This window comes from Macrotis lagotis, chromosome 1 (assembly GCF_037893015.1).
Source record: "Macrotis lagotis isolate mMagLag1 chromosome 1, bilby.v1.9.chrom.fasta, whole genome shotgun sequence".
In the NCBI taxonomy this organism is placed as follows: Eukaryota; Metazoa; Chordata; class Mammalia; order Peramelemorphia; family Peramelidae; genus Macrotis; species Macrotis lagotis.
In genome coordinates, this window is record NC_133658.1 from 63,259,526 (window position 1) to 63,274,241 (window position 14,716).

General features: G+C 40.4%; 2 protein-coding genes across 6 annotated transcripts in view; one reads left to right on the top strand and one right to left on the bottom strand.

The window, feature by feature from the left end:
* Positions 1-4,118, bottom strand: part of LRRC36 (leucine rich repeat containing 36) — a 55,618-nt gene extending 51,500 nt beyond the window's left edge. For 2 of the 5 annotated variants that reach the window (XM_074202461.1, XM_074202490.1), the window contains exons 1-2: positions 3,885-4,107; positions 1,926-2,053 (exon numbers count right to left, since the gene is read on the bottom strand). In XM_074202461.1, the coding sequence (XP_074058562.1) occupies positions 1,926-2,053; positions 3,885-3,954 (198 nt within the window). In that variant the 5' untranslated portion in view covers positions 3,955-4,107. Of the gene's footprint in view, positions 1-1,925; positions 2,054-3,884 lie in introns of all 5 variants that reach the window. The other 3 variants (XM_074202498.1, XM_074202472.1, XM_074202482.1) reach the window with 3 other exon arrangements.
* Positions 4,119-4,229: 111 nt separating this feature from the next.
* Positions 4,230-14,716, top strand: part of KCTD19 (potassium channel tetramerization domain containing 19) — a 49,070-nt gene continuing 38,583 nt past the window's right edge. Inside the window, exons 1-2 of the mRNA XM_074202513.1 lie at positions 4,230-4,319; positions 5,376-5,672. Coding sequence (XP_074058614.1) covers positions 4,317-4,319; positions 5,376-5,672 — 300 coding nt within the window. The 5' untranslated portion in view covers positions 4,230-4,316. The remainder of the gene's footprint in view (positions 4,320-5,375; positions 5,673-14,716) is intronic.

Here is a 14,716-nt window from a genome sequence, read left to right on the forward strand (position 1 = left end):
GCTTCTTGGTACTGGAGCAATGAATCTATACAGAACAATCATATTAAGCAAATATCGTCGACTGCAACGCAATCATGAGCAACGTTTATTTTTTCCAGTTATTTTACCTAAGAAAGGAGTCAGCCAACTCCATGATAAAATGTAGAAGGGGAAACCTAACCCTACAGTGTTCTGAAGTCAATGAAGCAAGAAGATTACTGCTAAAAAAAAAACAACTTAAGTCTTTTTCAGAAGACATCCAGGGAAGATCTCCTTGGACAAGAACGAACAGAAAAATTAAGTAAGCTTCAGACTGACTGGATTCTGCCTAGGATTAACAGGGAGATGTACTAAGGCCATAGCTTGAAAGTCATTTAGACTTTTGCTCTAGATTATGTTTTGTTCATAAGGTAAGCAGGTCCCATTAAATATCAGTCTAAGAAGACAATCTGAAAGTTTTAGTTCATTTGAAGAGTAGCTGGAAAAGTAAAGAGAAAAGATTTATGCAATGGGTATGTAAGAAGAATGCCTCCTTTTGTATAGCATTTAGGACACAGGGAAAAAACCACAAATTTTGTGTGTGAGTGTGTTTAGAGAACCTTTGTGTTATGTTAGCTAATCCTGACTCCCTTTGCTCTGCCCAGGCCTGCTCCTATCTTCTTTCATGCCAGACTTTTTTTCTATACTGTTAGGGCTGGAAAAGTTTCCTTGCCTTCCAGTCCATCTTCTCTTCCTCTTTCAAATGCTCCTAAAAAAAAAAATCATCTTTTGAGGGGGAACTTTCAGTATCAATATAAATTTTCCCTTAATTAGGAAGAGAAATTAATAAAAATAAAATGCCAGTAAATCTAAGTTTGAATAGATCTCAGCTATCTAATTTGGTCTAGAAAGCAAAAATGGGAAGGTTATAATTTTCTTTGAGTAGGCATTCTCTATCCCTTATTTCCTCTCAAAAAAAATTTTCTACGGTGGCTAGGTGGCGCAGTGGATAGAGCACTGGCCCTGTAGTCAGGAGGAACTGAGTTCAAATCCAGTTTCAGATACTTAATAATTGCCTAGCTGTGTGGCCTTGGTCAAGCCACTTAACCCCATTGCCTTGCAAAAAAAAATTTCTAAAAGTACGGTTGATGCACAATATTTGCTATGTTTACCTTACTGGTTGCAGAATATCACAGAATCAGATGTGCAGAATTGCATAGGACCTTAGAGGTCTGATTTCAAAACCCATGAAGAATCTTTTTCTTCAAAATTTTAGTGATTATCCATTCTCCATTTGAATACTTCCAATGATGAGGAATCCACAGCCTCTTGAAGTAGCTCATTCTACTTTTGGACATCTAATTATTAGGATACTCTTCCCTATAATGAATTAAATCTACCTCTGCAACTTCCAACTTCTCACAAATGCTCTTATTTCTGTTCTCTGATGCCATAAAAAACACTGATAAACCTTCTTCCATATGCCAGACCTTTAAATATCTGAAGACAACAATAAGGTCTCTCCCCAAGTCTTTTTTTTTTAGGTTTTTTTTTTTTGGCAAGGCAAATGGGGTTAAGTGGCTTGCCCAAGGCCACACAGCTAGGTAATTATTAAGTGTCTGAGACCGCATTTAAACCCAGGTACTCCTGACTCCAGGGCCGCTGCTTTAACCACTATGCCACCTAGCCACCCCCCTAAGTCTTTTCTGCTTTCTGATGATAGACTAGCTATGTGACCCTGGGCAAGTCATTTAACCTGTTTGCCTCAGTTTCCTCAAGTGTAAAATATGGATAATAGTATCTACCTTACAGGGTAAGGTAAAGTCATAGCACAGTACCTATGGTACATAATAGGTGTTTTAATATTGTTTATTCCCTTCCTTCTTTTCTCAAGGTTAAATATTCCCAGTTCTTACAACCAGTTCTTCTATACATGATCTACAGTCCTCTCATCATAGGTGACTTACCTGTAGACTAGAGATTAAATTTCTTGATAGATCTAAGTATCGAAGATTTTTAAAATCTTTGAAGGTCTCACCAATGGAAAGTATTTTTCCTACATAGGATCCCTGCAATGAAAGAGACTCCACCAATTCTGAAAAGAGATCATTAGCAAATGTATTATGTTCTTCCTCAGGAGATAAATAGCTGAGTTAGAGATAAAGGACCTTCCTTTCAACCCCTCCCATCCCTTGGTGATAGTCTGGAGCATTCATTCCCAGAAAGCCTCAGGGAATGAAGCTCAAGGTAAAGCAGCAGTGGTCAAAATGTTATAGGAGGACCACTAGGAGTCCCAGAGACAAGACAATAGCAAGGTGTCTGGGAGGTCAAATCTATTTTCATAACAATACTAAGACATTATTTGATTATTAAAATATTTCTCCCCTTTACAACTATATATCTGCAGGAAATTGGATTTTCTTCATATACTTCAAAACATAAATCAACACACTGAATGCAGAAGCAGATGAGAATCTAGCTGTCTTCTATTAAGCCAGACATTAGACACTAGCAAAGATGTGCAAAACAAAACCAATCTTTTCATTTTTTGTTTTGTAAGTTATTTTCTTTATTTTTTTTTTTGTTTTTTTTCCAAGGCAAATGAGGTTAAGTGGCTTGCCCAAGGCCACACAGCTAGGTCATTATGAAGCGTCTGAGGTCGTTTTAGGAACCCAGGTACTCCTGACTCCAGGGCTGGTGCTTTATCCACTGCGCCACCTAGCCACTCTGTGAGTTATTTTCAAAAAAAGTATTTCACATAATGCATTATTGTTGTTTAAAAATTTTTTAATCCAACAGCTTAAATTTCTAATACGGTAATTATTGAGAGATATAACCACTTAATAAAAATTTTTGAAATCTCCAATAATTTTTAAGAGTAGAGAGGAGGTCCTAGAAATGCTGTTGTAATGATTTTGAGTTAGAGGGTTCAAATTTCAGGGTTTTTTTGCTTACTATGTAACTTTCAGTAAATAATTTCCTCTTTGGGGTTTCAATTTGCCATCTGAAAAATGGAGGAATTAGACTAAATTATCTCTGAGGTCCCTTCCACTCTCTAAGAAGCAATAGAGATAGGCCCACCAAAACCAATGGCTATTTGAAAACATCAAGAGATCGTGTCAATTTTTTTAAACATTCTTGAAACAACAAAATCTTAACTAATTTTTTTTAAATGCACACACACTTTAGGAATGTCTGTATTACAAAACCAAAACAATAATAACATCTTTAAGGGGAAAAAAAGACAAGATGCTTATTTCTAGTTTATAATGGAGGGGCCAGAGGGTTGATAAAGTGCTTCAGGATGTCTAAATTACAGTGTCAGACATTAAGGAGACCTGGATTTCAGTGCTCTGCTGTGCTGCTGATGCTAATCTGGGCAGGTGCCTTCCCTTTGTTGAGGCTCAGCTCTCTCCTCTACACAATGAAGGGTGGACTGGTCCCTTCTGGCTCTAAATTCTATGATCCTAAGACAAATGCATTTCTAAAGCCAACATCCTTCAGTGGAGCAGTGGAAACCCAAGGAAGAACAAGGAAAAACGTGACTGGCCACTGATAACTTTTTTTTTAGGGTTTTGGGGTTTTTTTGCAAGGCAATGGGGTTCAGTGGCTTGCCCGAGGCCACACAGCTAGGTCATTATGAAGCGTCTGAGGTCGGATTTGAACCCGGGCCCTCCTGACTCCGGGGCCGGTGCCACCTAGCCGCCCTCGCATTCGCTTTTGAGAAGGGACAAACTGTGGTGAGCAGGGGCCGGGGCCGGCCGGGTCAGCCGCAGCCCCAGCCCTTCTTCAGTGGAGGGAGGCGCTGGGCCCCCGCCCCAGGCCCCTGCATCCCAGAAGGAGGCTCGAGGCTGCAGCCGGGTCAGAGACGCCCCCCAGTCCGCCGCCCCAGCGCCCCCGCCCTGCCGGCGCCCCTCGGGCCGCACCCGGCTCCTCCTGGGTCAGGGCCCCCAAGCGGCGGAGCACCTCCACGTCCAGGTCCCACTGCGCCGCCATTCTGGCCCCGTCTCTCCGGGCTGGTCGCCGGGGCAGCCGCGTGGGACGCCGGGGCAGCCGCGGGGCACGCCGGGTCAGCCGCGGGGCACGCCGGGACAGCCGGGGCCCGCACCCACGGCGCGCCTCCCCCTCGGCTGACCCCCGCCTCGCACTTCCGCCCCCAGCTAGCCCCGCCCTCCTTCCGTAACGGCCCGCGGCCTTGCCTCGCGCCCCTCGGGCGGCGCCTCGCCCCGCGCCTCGTGCGCCCTCCCGGCTGGCACGCGCCACTGCCGCCCCCTCAGCGCGCACGCGCGCGCTCCCCGCCCCGCCCCCGCCCCACGGCCGTTACTGGCAGCAGCCCTCTGCCCGAGGCCGCAGGGACCATGGTATGGAGCCAGCCCAGGCCGGGGCCTCGGGCCCACCCTCGGGCCCACCCTCGGGGAGGGGACTTGATGAGGAAGGGGCGCCCTAGTAGGCCCGGGCCTCAGTTTCCCGCATCCCTTGGCCTGGCACTTGAGGCCAAGCGTGGGGGGCGACCTTCCGGATGCTCGGGCCCCCAGAAGGCAGGCCCCGGGGGCCGGGCACCCCCTGGCAGCCAGCCCGAAGTGTCGGGTGGCCGGTCCTCGAGCCTTGGCCTTGCCTGGGCTGACGGAGCCGAGGGCTGGCCGAGATCACCCAAGGACTAGCTTTGGAGACCCCCCCCCTTTTAATAATCAAATCTTACTTTTAACCATGCTATTCATCTTGTGGACTTACTGTCACAGAGATTGGGGGGGGGATTAGAATTTTTTTTTAGGATACAATCTGTCCAAGATTTCACCAGTGCATTAATCATGAAAATCAGAACAATAGTTAAATTGCTCACTTTAAAAAATTACTGTGAAGTAAATAACACAAATATAGACTAACCAATTCCCATTTTATACATTTAAAAAAAAAAAGGATTTAGAGACTTGCCTGTGATCTCAGAGTTCAGACCCAGACTGACCACTTCAAGTCAGTGACAACAAAAGTGACAAGTCTGAATCATTAGTCAAAGCAAAGACTTAAAGAAATTGCTTTTTCAAGTTTTTGCCCCCACTAGTTCATCACCTTGTTTTTACAAGTGGGGTCCATTTTAGTTGAACACATTTGCATTTATAGACATCCTGGTTTTTCTATCTTATTTCAGTTTAAGGCTTTAAAAAGCAAAAAGTGGGTGAGATAGAAAACCCATCTATGAATAGATGAGCTTATATTTCTAATGGTGAAGTTTATTGACATAGTGGGCTCATCACTACAATCTTTAATTTTCTTTGGTCGACAATAACCACCAAGAGGAATGAAAAAGCCCAGAACAAACAATGAACTCATTTCTTTGTAGATAGAATCTCCAAAGAGCCTTGCATTCATTTAATATATCCCAGTGCTCCAGGTCATAAATCTCTTCATTTTCCATTTAGGAGGAACCTGGGATGTCTCATGAATCAGCAGAGGATTTGTTTCATTTTAATGTAGGAGGTTGGCACTTTTCCGTTCCTAGAAGCAAGCTTGCTCAGTTCCCAGACTCCCTTCTGTGGAAAGAGGCATCTGCCTTGACACCCTCAGAAAGCCAACGGCTATTCATCGACAGAGATGGATTCACATTTCGGCATGTGCATTATTACCTCCATACCTCCAAACTCTCCTTTTCCAGCTGCGCAGAATTAAATTTGCTATATGAGCAAGCATTAGGTTTGCAGCTGACACCTTTATTACAGGTAAGATATCAGCATTCAATTGACATGTGAGTTACCATCTAGATAAGTTTATGTGTAGTTTTTACATAGAACATAGATCAATGATTTGACATGTCTTGATGAGAAACTGTAACGAATGATTCGTTACATAAAACTAATGTACAAGATTGTAGAACAACTGACCTTGTTCCATGCCTACGTTCAATAAAGGCTCCTGAGCAGGCATTATCCGTCATCCATTCTATTATCTCAGAAAGTCATTGATTGCTTCTTCAAATTCTCTAGTAGGCTTTATCCTGAAGCTGATATTGGATGTTTTAAAAATAAATGAAAAGTTTGGAGTTAATAAAATTTAATAACATACTTCTGTAATGTTAAATTAGGGGCTTTAAACATAGTAGAAACTTAATTTTTATTGAAGTAATTGGACCATGTACATATCTGGTATTTTTTTCCCCCCTTGATAATGGAGCTGAGAATAAACCTATTTTTCTCAACAAGTTCTCTCCACCCCTATAGTCCTACTCCAGGATTTTATTAGGCTCTAGAGGGGATCAAGAATTTTCAAAGGCTATGCAGCAAAGTGAAAATGCTAGTATATTTTACCAAGCTAGAAAGTTCTCAACTGTGCACCAACCTTTAGTCATCTAAGAACCAGCCTAACTAGGTTGGTAAAGCTATCAGACTGATCACAGAAAAGTGGGGCTTTATTTTTTGCTACAGCATCACAAAAAGACTGTCTACTTGGGAAATGAAAGTGATAAAAAACCAAAAGATAATATTTTTTTAAAAGACGCCAAGGCAGAAGACCCACATGTGACCTCAAATAAGTCATTTGCCTTCCATGGACTTCAGAAAATTATTTTTAAATGTGTAAAACAAAATACAAAATGCATGGAATTGCAAAAGGAGCACATCATACTGAAATACAGATAACATATTAAAAAAAACAGATCATGGACTCTAAAATCTTTTGGTTTAGATAATCTATGAGTCTGGATATTCTACTTATGGTCAGATGCAATTCACTGATCTAGCAGAATGCTGCCTTCTCTTTTTTATTGAAAATTAAAAAACATTGAGTTCCTTCCACAGCATATATAATACCCTTTAAAATAAGAAGAGGGCAGCATGCATAGTACATAACAGAAAGAGAGCTAAATTTGTAATTTTAGAAATCTGAATTCAAGGTTTGCCTCTGCTTATTACTTGTGTAGTTCTGTTCAAGTCTCAACCCACTTAGGCCTCAGTTTCCTAAAATTTCTTCCAATTCTAAATCTAGGGTACAGAGTCAGGATGACAGATGAGAAATAACAGCTGATCATTATCCCAGTTTACCTCCTCCACAACAATATAAAAAATGTGCCAGAACCAACGCTGATCAGAAAAGTCAATCAAAAGTCATGGTTATTTTTCCAGCCCAGGGCAGCTTAGGAAGACAGGTCTGTGGATTCTGGGTGGAAGCTGGGCAGGAGCACTGAGTTAGCAACAATGGTTGGTGAGTGTTCCAGCATCAGGAAGTGGAGTCACTAGGGTAGGAAGCATCAGGACAAAAGAGATCTCCGGGAATCCCTGAACTAGCACTGTTCAGGAATAGTTGCCATCTTTTGCCCATTATCTAATTCCAGGTCATAGATCCGGGGTGGAGAAGAGAGGTCCTAAAAGAACACAGGGCCCAGCTGAATACTATAGCAAGAAACATGTTTCAGAAATTTAGCTGTGCTGTGCCTGAGCCCAAGAGCAGAGAGGCAACTCATTTGTAACCTTTAGCCAAGCAGTGAATTGCATCCTACCATAAGCAGAAAGACCAAAGGAAAATTAGCAGTTAATTCATTCTGAACTTCTAAAGTTTTTCAGCAGCTAATAGTGACTAAGTCTAGTATCAGTCTACTGAATTCAACTATACACTGGCCAACAGACCCCACTTGCAAATAAGACCAGGAAGGCAGTAAACAGATCTCTCCACAGATGATACCATTTTAGAAGCACCAGGAACTTGCATCTTTATCTATGAGAGAAGCAGAAGGACATGAAAGGACAGTAAGATCAGACCAAATATCCCCTTCTCTCCCAGGAATGAAAAGATCCCACACTAACATCCAAAGTCAAGAAGTAGGTTGGAGTAATGAGCAAATTAAAAAAAAAAACCCAACCATAAAAAGCTGTGACTGGAAAGTTCAAGACTTAAATACAAAAGAAGAAAATGACTTGAAAACATCTATAAGCAAAGCCCCAAAGAAAAACGCTGATTAGACAAAAGTTCTACAAGGATAACCAGAAGAGTTAAAGGAGCTTAAAAAAATAATTTCAAAAATCAGCTGAAAGTTATGGAAGGAAAACATGAAAAGAGAATGAAAAACATAGTAAAAGAGATAGAAATATGACTAAAGATAACTCTTTGAAAATTAGAATTGCTCTGAGGTACCACCTCACACCTCTCAGATTGGCCAATATGACCAGGAAGGATAATTATCATTGTTGGAAGGGTTGTGGGAAATCTGGGACACTACTACACTGTTGGTGGAGCTGTGAACTCATCCAACCCTTCTGGAGAGCTATTTGGAACTATGCCCAAAGGGCAACAAAAATGTGCATACCCTTTGACCCAGCAATACCACTACTAGGTCCATACCCTGAAGAGATGATGAAAAAGGGTAAAAACATTACTTGTACAAAAATATTTATAGCAGCCCTGTTTGTGGTGGCAAAGAATTGGAAATCAAGTAAATGTCCTTCAATTGGGGAATGGCTTAGCAAACTGTGGTATATGTATGTCGTGGAACGCTACTGTTCTATTAGAAACCAGGAGGGATGGGATTTCAGGGAAGCCTGGAGGGATTTGCATGAACTGATGCTGAGGGAGATGAGCAGAACCAGAAAAACACTGTACACCCTAACAGCAACATGGGAGTGATGTTCAACCTTGAAGGACTTGCTCATTCCATCAGTGCAACAATTGGGAACAATATTGGGCTGTCTGCAAAGGAGAGTGCCATCTGTATCCAGATAAGGAGCTGTGGAGTTTGAACAAAGTACAAGGACTATTCCCTTTAATTTAGGAAAAAAAACAGATATCTTATTGTCTGATCTTGTTACCTCTTAGACTTCTCTTCTCTTCTTTAAGGATATGATTTCTCTCTCATCACACCCAATTTGGATCAAGGTACAACATGGAAACAAAGTATGGGGCAGGGGGAGGGAAGCAAGATTGGGGTGGGGAAATTGTAAAACTCAAATAATATCTTTATTAAAAATAAATTTAAAAAAAAGAAAATTAGAATTGGCCAAGTGAAAGCTAATGATTCCAAATATAACAAAAAATAATAAAACAGTTTTGAAAGACTGAAAAATAAAGAAAATGTGAAATATAGGGAAAACAGCTGGCCTGGAAAATAGATCAAGATGAGATTTTTTTTTTAAGGTTTTTGCAAGGCAAATGGGGTTAAGTGGCTTGCCCAAGGCCACACAGCTAGGTAATTATTAAGTATATGAGGTCAGATTTGAGCTCAGGTACTTCTGCCTTCAGGGCTGGTGCTCTATCCATTACACCACCTAGCTGCCCTGAGATGAGATATTTTTAAGAATCATTGGACCACCTGTAACTCATGATCAACAGTTAATTGTCCCATCTTCCTTTGAGAGGCCAGTCCACTCTTCGGGAGTGGATCCCCCCCCCCCCAACTATAGTCTCATGCCTCTATACCTTTCCTTACTGCTTATTTCCTCATGGCAGCAGCTGCTGTTGCACTGCTTGATGTTGCTAATCTTTCTTTCCTTTAACTTCTGCTAACTAAAGTAATATCTAAATAAACTTTTTTTGTCCCTAAAAGGGGGGGAGAGATTTCCCTCAAATTCAGCAGATAGCAATGAAGATTTGGTTTTACTTGCCCCTACTTACAGACATTCCTCTCCCCTCATTGACTAAAGCAGGCAAAAATCTTTCATCTCTCAGGCTCATCTCATTCTTTACCCCCCCCCAAAAAAGATCATAGTTTATCAAGATACATTGTAAACATATCACATCAAGAGTATCTGTAATGTAGAAAAATCTTTCAGAAAGGTATGCAGAATGAAGGGACAGGAGGAGCTGGATTCTAAACCTTTGAGGACACTGACCCCAGTAAGGGCATGATTTAATTTTTATTTTGAATCCCACAAAATCCACACACCTTTCCTTAACTTCTCATCCTTCCATTAGAGACTCATTTAGTTTAAACCTCACTTCCACACCTAGTTTTAGCTTTCTAGAAGGCAGTCCTGCAATAGCATTTATTAGCTGCTATTTGCCAGGCATTGTGCTCAGAACTTGTGATAGCTGTATGGGGAGAGAAATGGGAGATGTATCAGAAATATTTTGTGAAGGAGCAAATGACAGGGTTTAGATTAGATTGGATCTGGGGGGAGCAAGATGGAGGAGTTGAGAATGACACGGAGATTGTGAGCCAGGATAACTTTAAAAAGAGAGAAGGATTTTAGGGGATGGGGAAGATAAGAGTTCAGTTTCAAATATTTTAAATTGAAAATGCCTATGAAACATCCAATTCAAGATGATAGTGATGGAAGACTATGGAGCTCAGGAGAGAGACTAGAAAGTGGATATATAAATTTGTGAATCAATAGCATAGAGATGATAATTGAATCCAGAGACTATAGCTTTAAAATGGAGACTCCAGAACAGAGCTCTGGGGGATTCCCACAGTTAATAGAAATGACCTGGATTAAGGACTAGCAAAGGGAAATGAGAAGGAATGCTCAGCAGTGTTCCAAAAGACTAGAAACTATGACAAAATGATCTGAAAAAACAAAGGACCAAAAATATCAGGGAAATTAATAAAAAATAAATAAAAAGGAAGGTGGTCTAAGCAATACCTGTTCTCAAACTATATTATAAAATAGTAATCACCAAAGAAATAGCCAAGAAACAGAGGGGTGGATCAGTGAAACAGATTAGGTACATAAGACAATAGGAAGCAACTAAGTGATGCTGTGGATAGAGCACTGGCCCTGGAGTCAGGAGGTACAAGGCCCCAGCTTTTGGGATAAGAACTCACTATTTGATAAAGACTCCTGGGAAAACTGAAAAGCAATAGGATACAAACTAGGTATACACAAAAACTATGTACCAAAATAAGGTCAAAATGGGTGCGTGATTTAGACTCCTCAAGCAAATTAGAAAAGAATAGTCTAGCTCTCAGATCTATGAGAATTCATGGAGAGCATTATGAAATATAAGATAGATTTTTTACTATATTAAAAACTTTTGTACAAATAAAATCAATGTAATCAAGATTAGAAGGAAAACAGAAAGCTGGGAAACAATTTTTATAACAAGTGTCTCTGATCAAGACCTCATTTCTTAAATATATAGAAAACTGAGTCAAATTTATAAGAATACAAACTATTTCCCAGGTGAAAAAAGGTCAGAGGATATGAACAGGTGGTTTTCAGATACAGAAATTAAAGCTCTGAGAGGGAGGGCATGGGAAGAAGGGGGAAAAAAATCAACATATGAGGAAATGCTCTAAAATATTTTTGATTAGAGAAATGCAAATTAAAACAACACTGAGATAATATCTCACACCTATCACATTGACTGATGTAACAAAAAAAGGAAAATGAAAAATTTTGGAGAGCATATGGGAAAATTGGGACACTAATGCACTGTTGGTGGAGTTGTAAACTAATCCAACCATTCTATAGAGCAATTTGGAATTATGCCCAGAGGGCAAACCTAACCAGCAATACCTCTACTAGGTCTGTATGCCAAAGAGATCATAAAAGAGAAAAGGATCCATATATACAAAAATATAACAACTCTTTTTCTAGTGACAAAGAATTGAAAATTGAGGCAATGTTCAATAATTGGGGAATGACTGAACAAGCTATGGTATATGATTGTAATGGAATACAATTGTGCAATAAGAAATAATGGATAGGCAGATTTCAGAAAAACCTGAAAAGACTTGTATGAACTGATGCAAAGTGAAAAAGCAGAACCAGGAAAATCATGTACACAGTATCAATGACATTGTGTGACGATCAATTGTGAATGACCCAGTTATTCTTAGCAATACAATGATTCAAGACAAGGACTCATGAAGGAAAATGCTTTCCATATTCAGAAAAAGAACTGATGGACTCTTGGGGAGAAAAAGCTTAGAGAAGAGAGAATATCCAGGAGGAGAAGGTGACCAACCAATAATTTCAAATTGTTGAAAAGGAAAAGGACGTATAAAGGGACCATAAGATTGGCCAATTAAGAATTCATTTGTAATTTCTGAATGATCTATTTCAATTGAGGTTGCAGAGAGTATATAAGCAAGTGAGAGGAGAGGAGTGGAGACATCAAGAGTAGGTGACTTCTTCAGGAGAAAATGTAGAATTATAATGTTGGGAGATAATGTTTTTTTTTAAGAATGGGGGAGACAGGTATGTTTGTAGACAGAAGAAACCAGTAGATTAGGAGACAAAGATCAGAGAGACAAGGGGGGGGGGGGGAGAATTATGAGGCAATCTGCTGAGAAGGGAGGGCATGGGAAGAAGAAGAAAATGCACTTTGTAAGCAGGGAGGCAACAAGTCTTAATGAATAGAGAACCAGCCTTGGAGTTAGGAAAACAAGCTTGAATTATGACCTTGGGAAAGGCACCTAACTTTCAGGGCCCCAGACAAATCTCCAAAGTCAGAAACTGCAGAGTGAATGCCCACTCCATTATAAAAAGAGTTCACTCTAGGAGTGCATGATTCCAGAGTAAAGGAAAACGGGGTGGCTAGGTGGCACAGTGGATGGAGCACCAGCCCTGGAGTCAGGAGTACCTGAGTTCAAATGTGACCTCAGATACTTAATTACCTGGCTGTGTGGCCTTGGGCAAGCCATTTAACCCCATTGCCTTGCAAAACAAACAGAGTAAAGGAAATCACAGCCACAGTTCTAAAAACTCTAAAAAGTGTGTAGGTTGTGTATGTGAGTGTGTGTATATACACTATTGCTATTGGCCATTTAGTATCCATATTCTCTGAGTTCATCAAGCTAAAAAATAAGAGAAGATGCTGCCTAATGCTTTGGTTTTGCATATCTCGTGTAAACTACAATTTAGATACTCAAGTACTCAATGTTATAATCCCTAAAATTGGATGTATTCATGGAAAAATCCCATAGTTATTTCTTTTCTATCTGCAGTTGTACTTTTCAGCTTCACTCCTCTCAAGACATTTGGGACAGTCAATGGGACATAATGAAAATAGCACTGATGAGGACTTGGGTTTGAATCCTGATTTTGCTACTTTGTTACCCATGTGACTGGGCATGTTTCTTTTCTTTGGGCCTGAACAATGATTACTAAACCTGACTGTAAAACAGCCCTGGCTTTCCTAGCAGAGGGACTCGTTTATGTGCCATCATGTCCACAGGAGATGTGGGTTTATAGAACATAGAGCTTATATTTCTTCTCTCACTACCTCCTGAGGAGTGCCAAACTTGGAATCTGTCGTTGCTCTACTTGTAAGCGAGCAATCCACAATTGACCAGCGGCTCAAAAACATTTTCCATGTACTCACTGAAGCCAGGTCTTGTGTTTATCACAAATGATGCCAGTATGGGGAAAAGATGAGCAGTAGTCTCCCATCTTTCATGATGCTGGAACAGAGTACTACTACCCTTATTCTCAGAAATATACTTCCAAGAACAATGAATTAAAAATCTAAAGATTGGACTCAGGCACTTCAGTTTCTCTGAAAAATGAAGGGATGGGATTAAGAAACTTCAAAGGTCCCTTGAAACACCTACCTTGATCCACCTTTGAGCACTATTGTGATTTACTATTCACTGGGATTTTGGATTGGTCATTTTTCATTCTCTAGATTTTGATTCATCTGTAAAATAAACTGATTTCAAATGTCCCTTCCCTCTCTATGCCACAATTTCCTCATCTGTAAAATGAGATGATTTCAAGTTCCCTTCTAGCTCTAAATACAATGACATCTGATGAATAAAGCCATAGTATGTCTTTCCCCCTGTGCCATAACCTGTTAATGAATGGTTGATAAATTCATAGCCATTTAAGATAACTGCAATCATAAAAGAGAATTCCTCTCTGAACTACCTAGGATGTCTTCTAGCTAACATTCAGTCACCTAACCCAAATTTGCATTTCCCAAAGGAATCCCCCCCCACCCCAATTTACTTAGAGAAGGACCTTATCTAGTCCAACTTCCTCATTTAGGAAGCCTAAGGAAGTTGTTAACTTGGTCCAAGGTCACACAGGGAAATGTATTTCTTGTCAGGGAAATGTATTTCTCCAAATGTTACATCAGTGGATTTTTCTGCTCCACAGTATCAACCTGGATTTCTTCATATAAGACAGGCAGACAACAAACCCCATGTAGGAATGTAGAAGAATATGAATATTTTTGGACCAGAAGAATACATGTATATGTGAATATATAAATATATATATTTTTTGAATGTATATATACATATATACATACACACATGTGTACAAGTATATATTTATATGTATATAGCCTCTGATGGACTTTTTATATTCCTGAACAAACACAGGAAGCCAACTTGTTAGTCCTGAGCATGATTAAAATCCATGCTTTTGATTGGCACCTCCCAACAAGCAAGGACTGAAATGTGGTTTTTTTATTTTATTTTAAATGTGGCATGGTAACCAAGCATCCTTTTCTTAGAGGATACAATCCATGACAGGCAGAACAGCAGAATGAGGGAAGAGCATTGGATCTGGAGTCAGAAAATCTAGATTCAAATTTTTATGTCCAGATTTTAAAAGGAAGATTGTTATTTGTGAGAGTGTTAAAAACAAGCCAGATTTAAGTGTTGTCAGAAAATGACTATTCCTGGGGGGGGGGGGGGGGGGCGGGGTGGTGGAACAAAACCCAGAAAGATGATACGAAAATAACCCACAAGAAAGCCTCCATGCCTGCCTTGTCAGAGGAAGGAGGTTTGAAGAGCCTCAGTGGACACATAGGTTACATGTCAAATAGGAATGATACCAGTTCTATCTACCTTCCAGATTTGCTGTGATGAAAGAACTTTATAAAT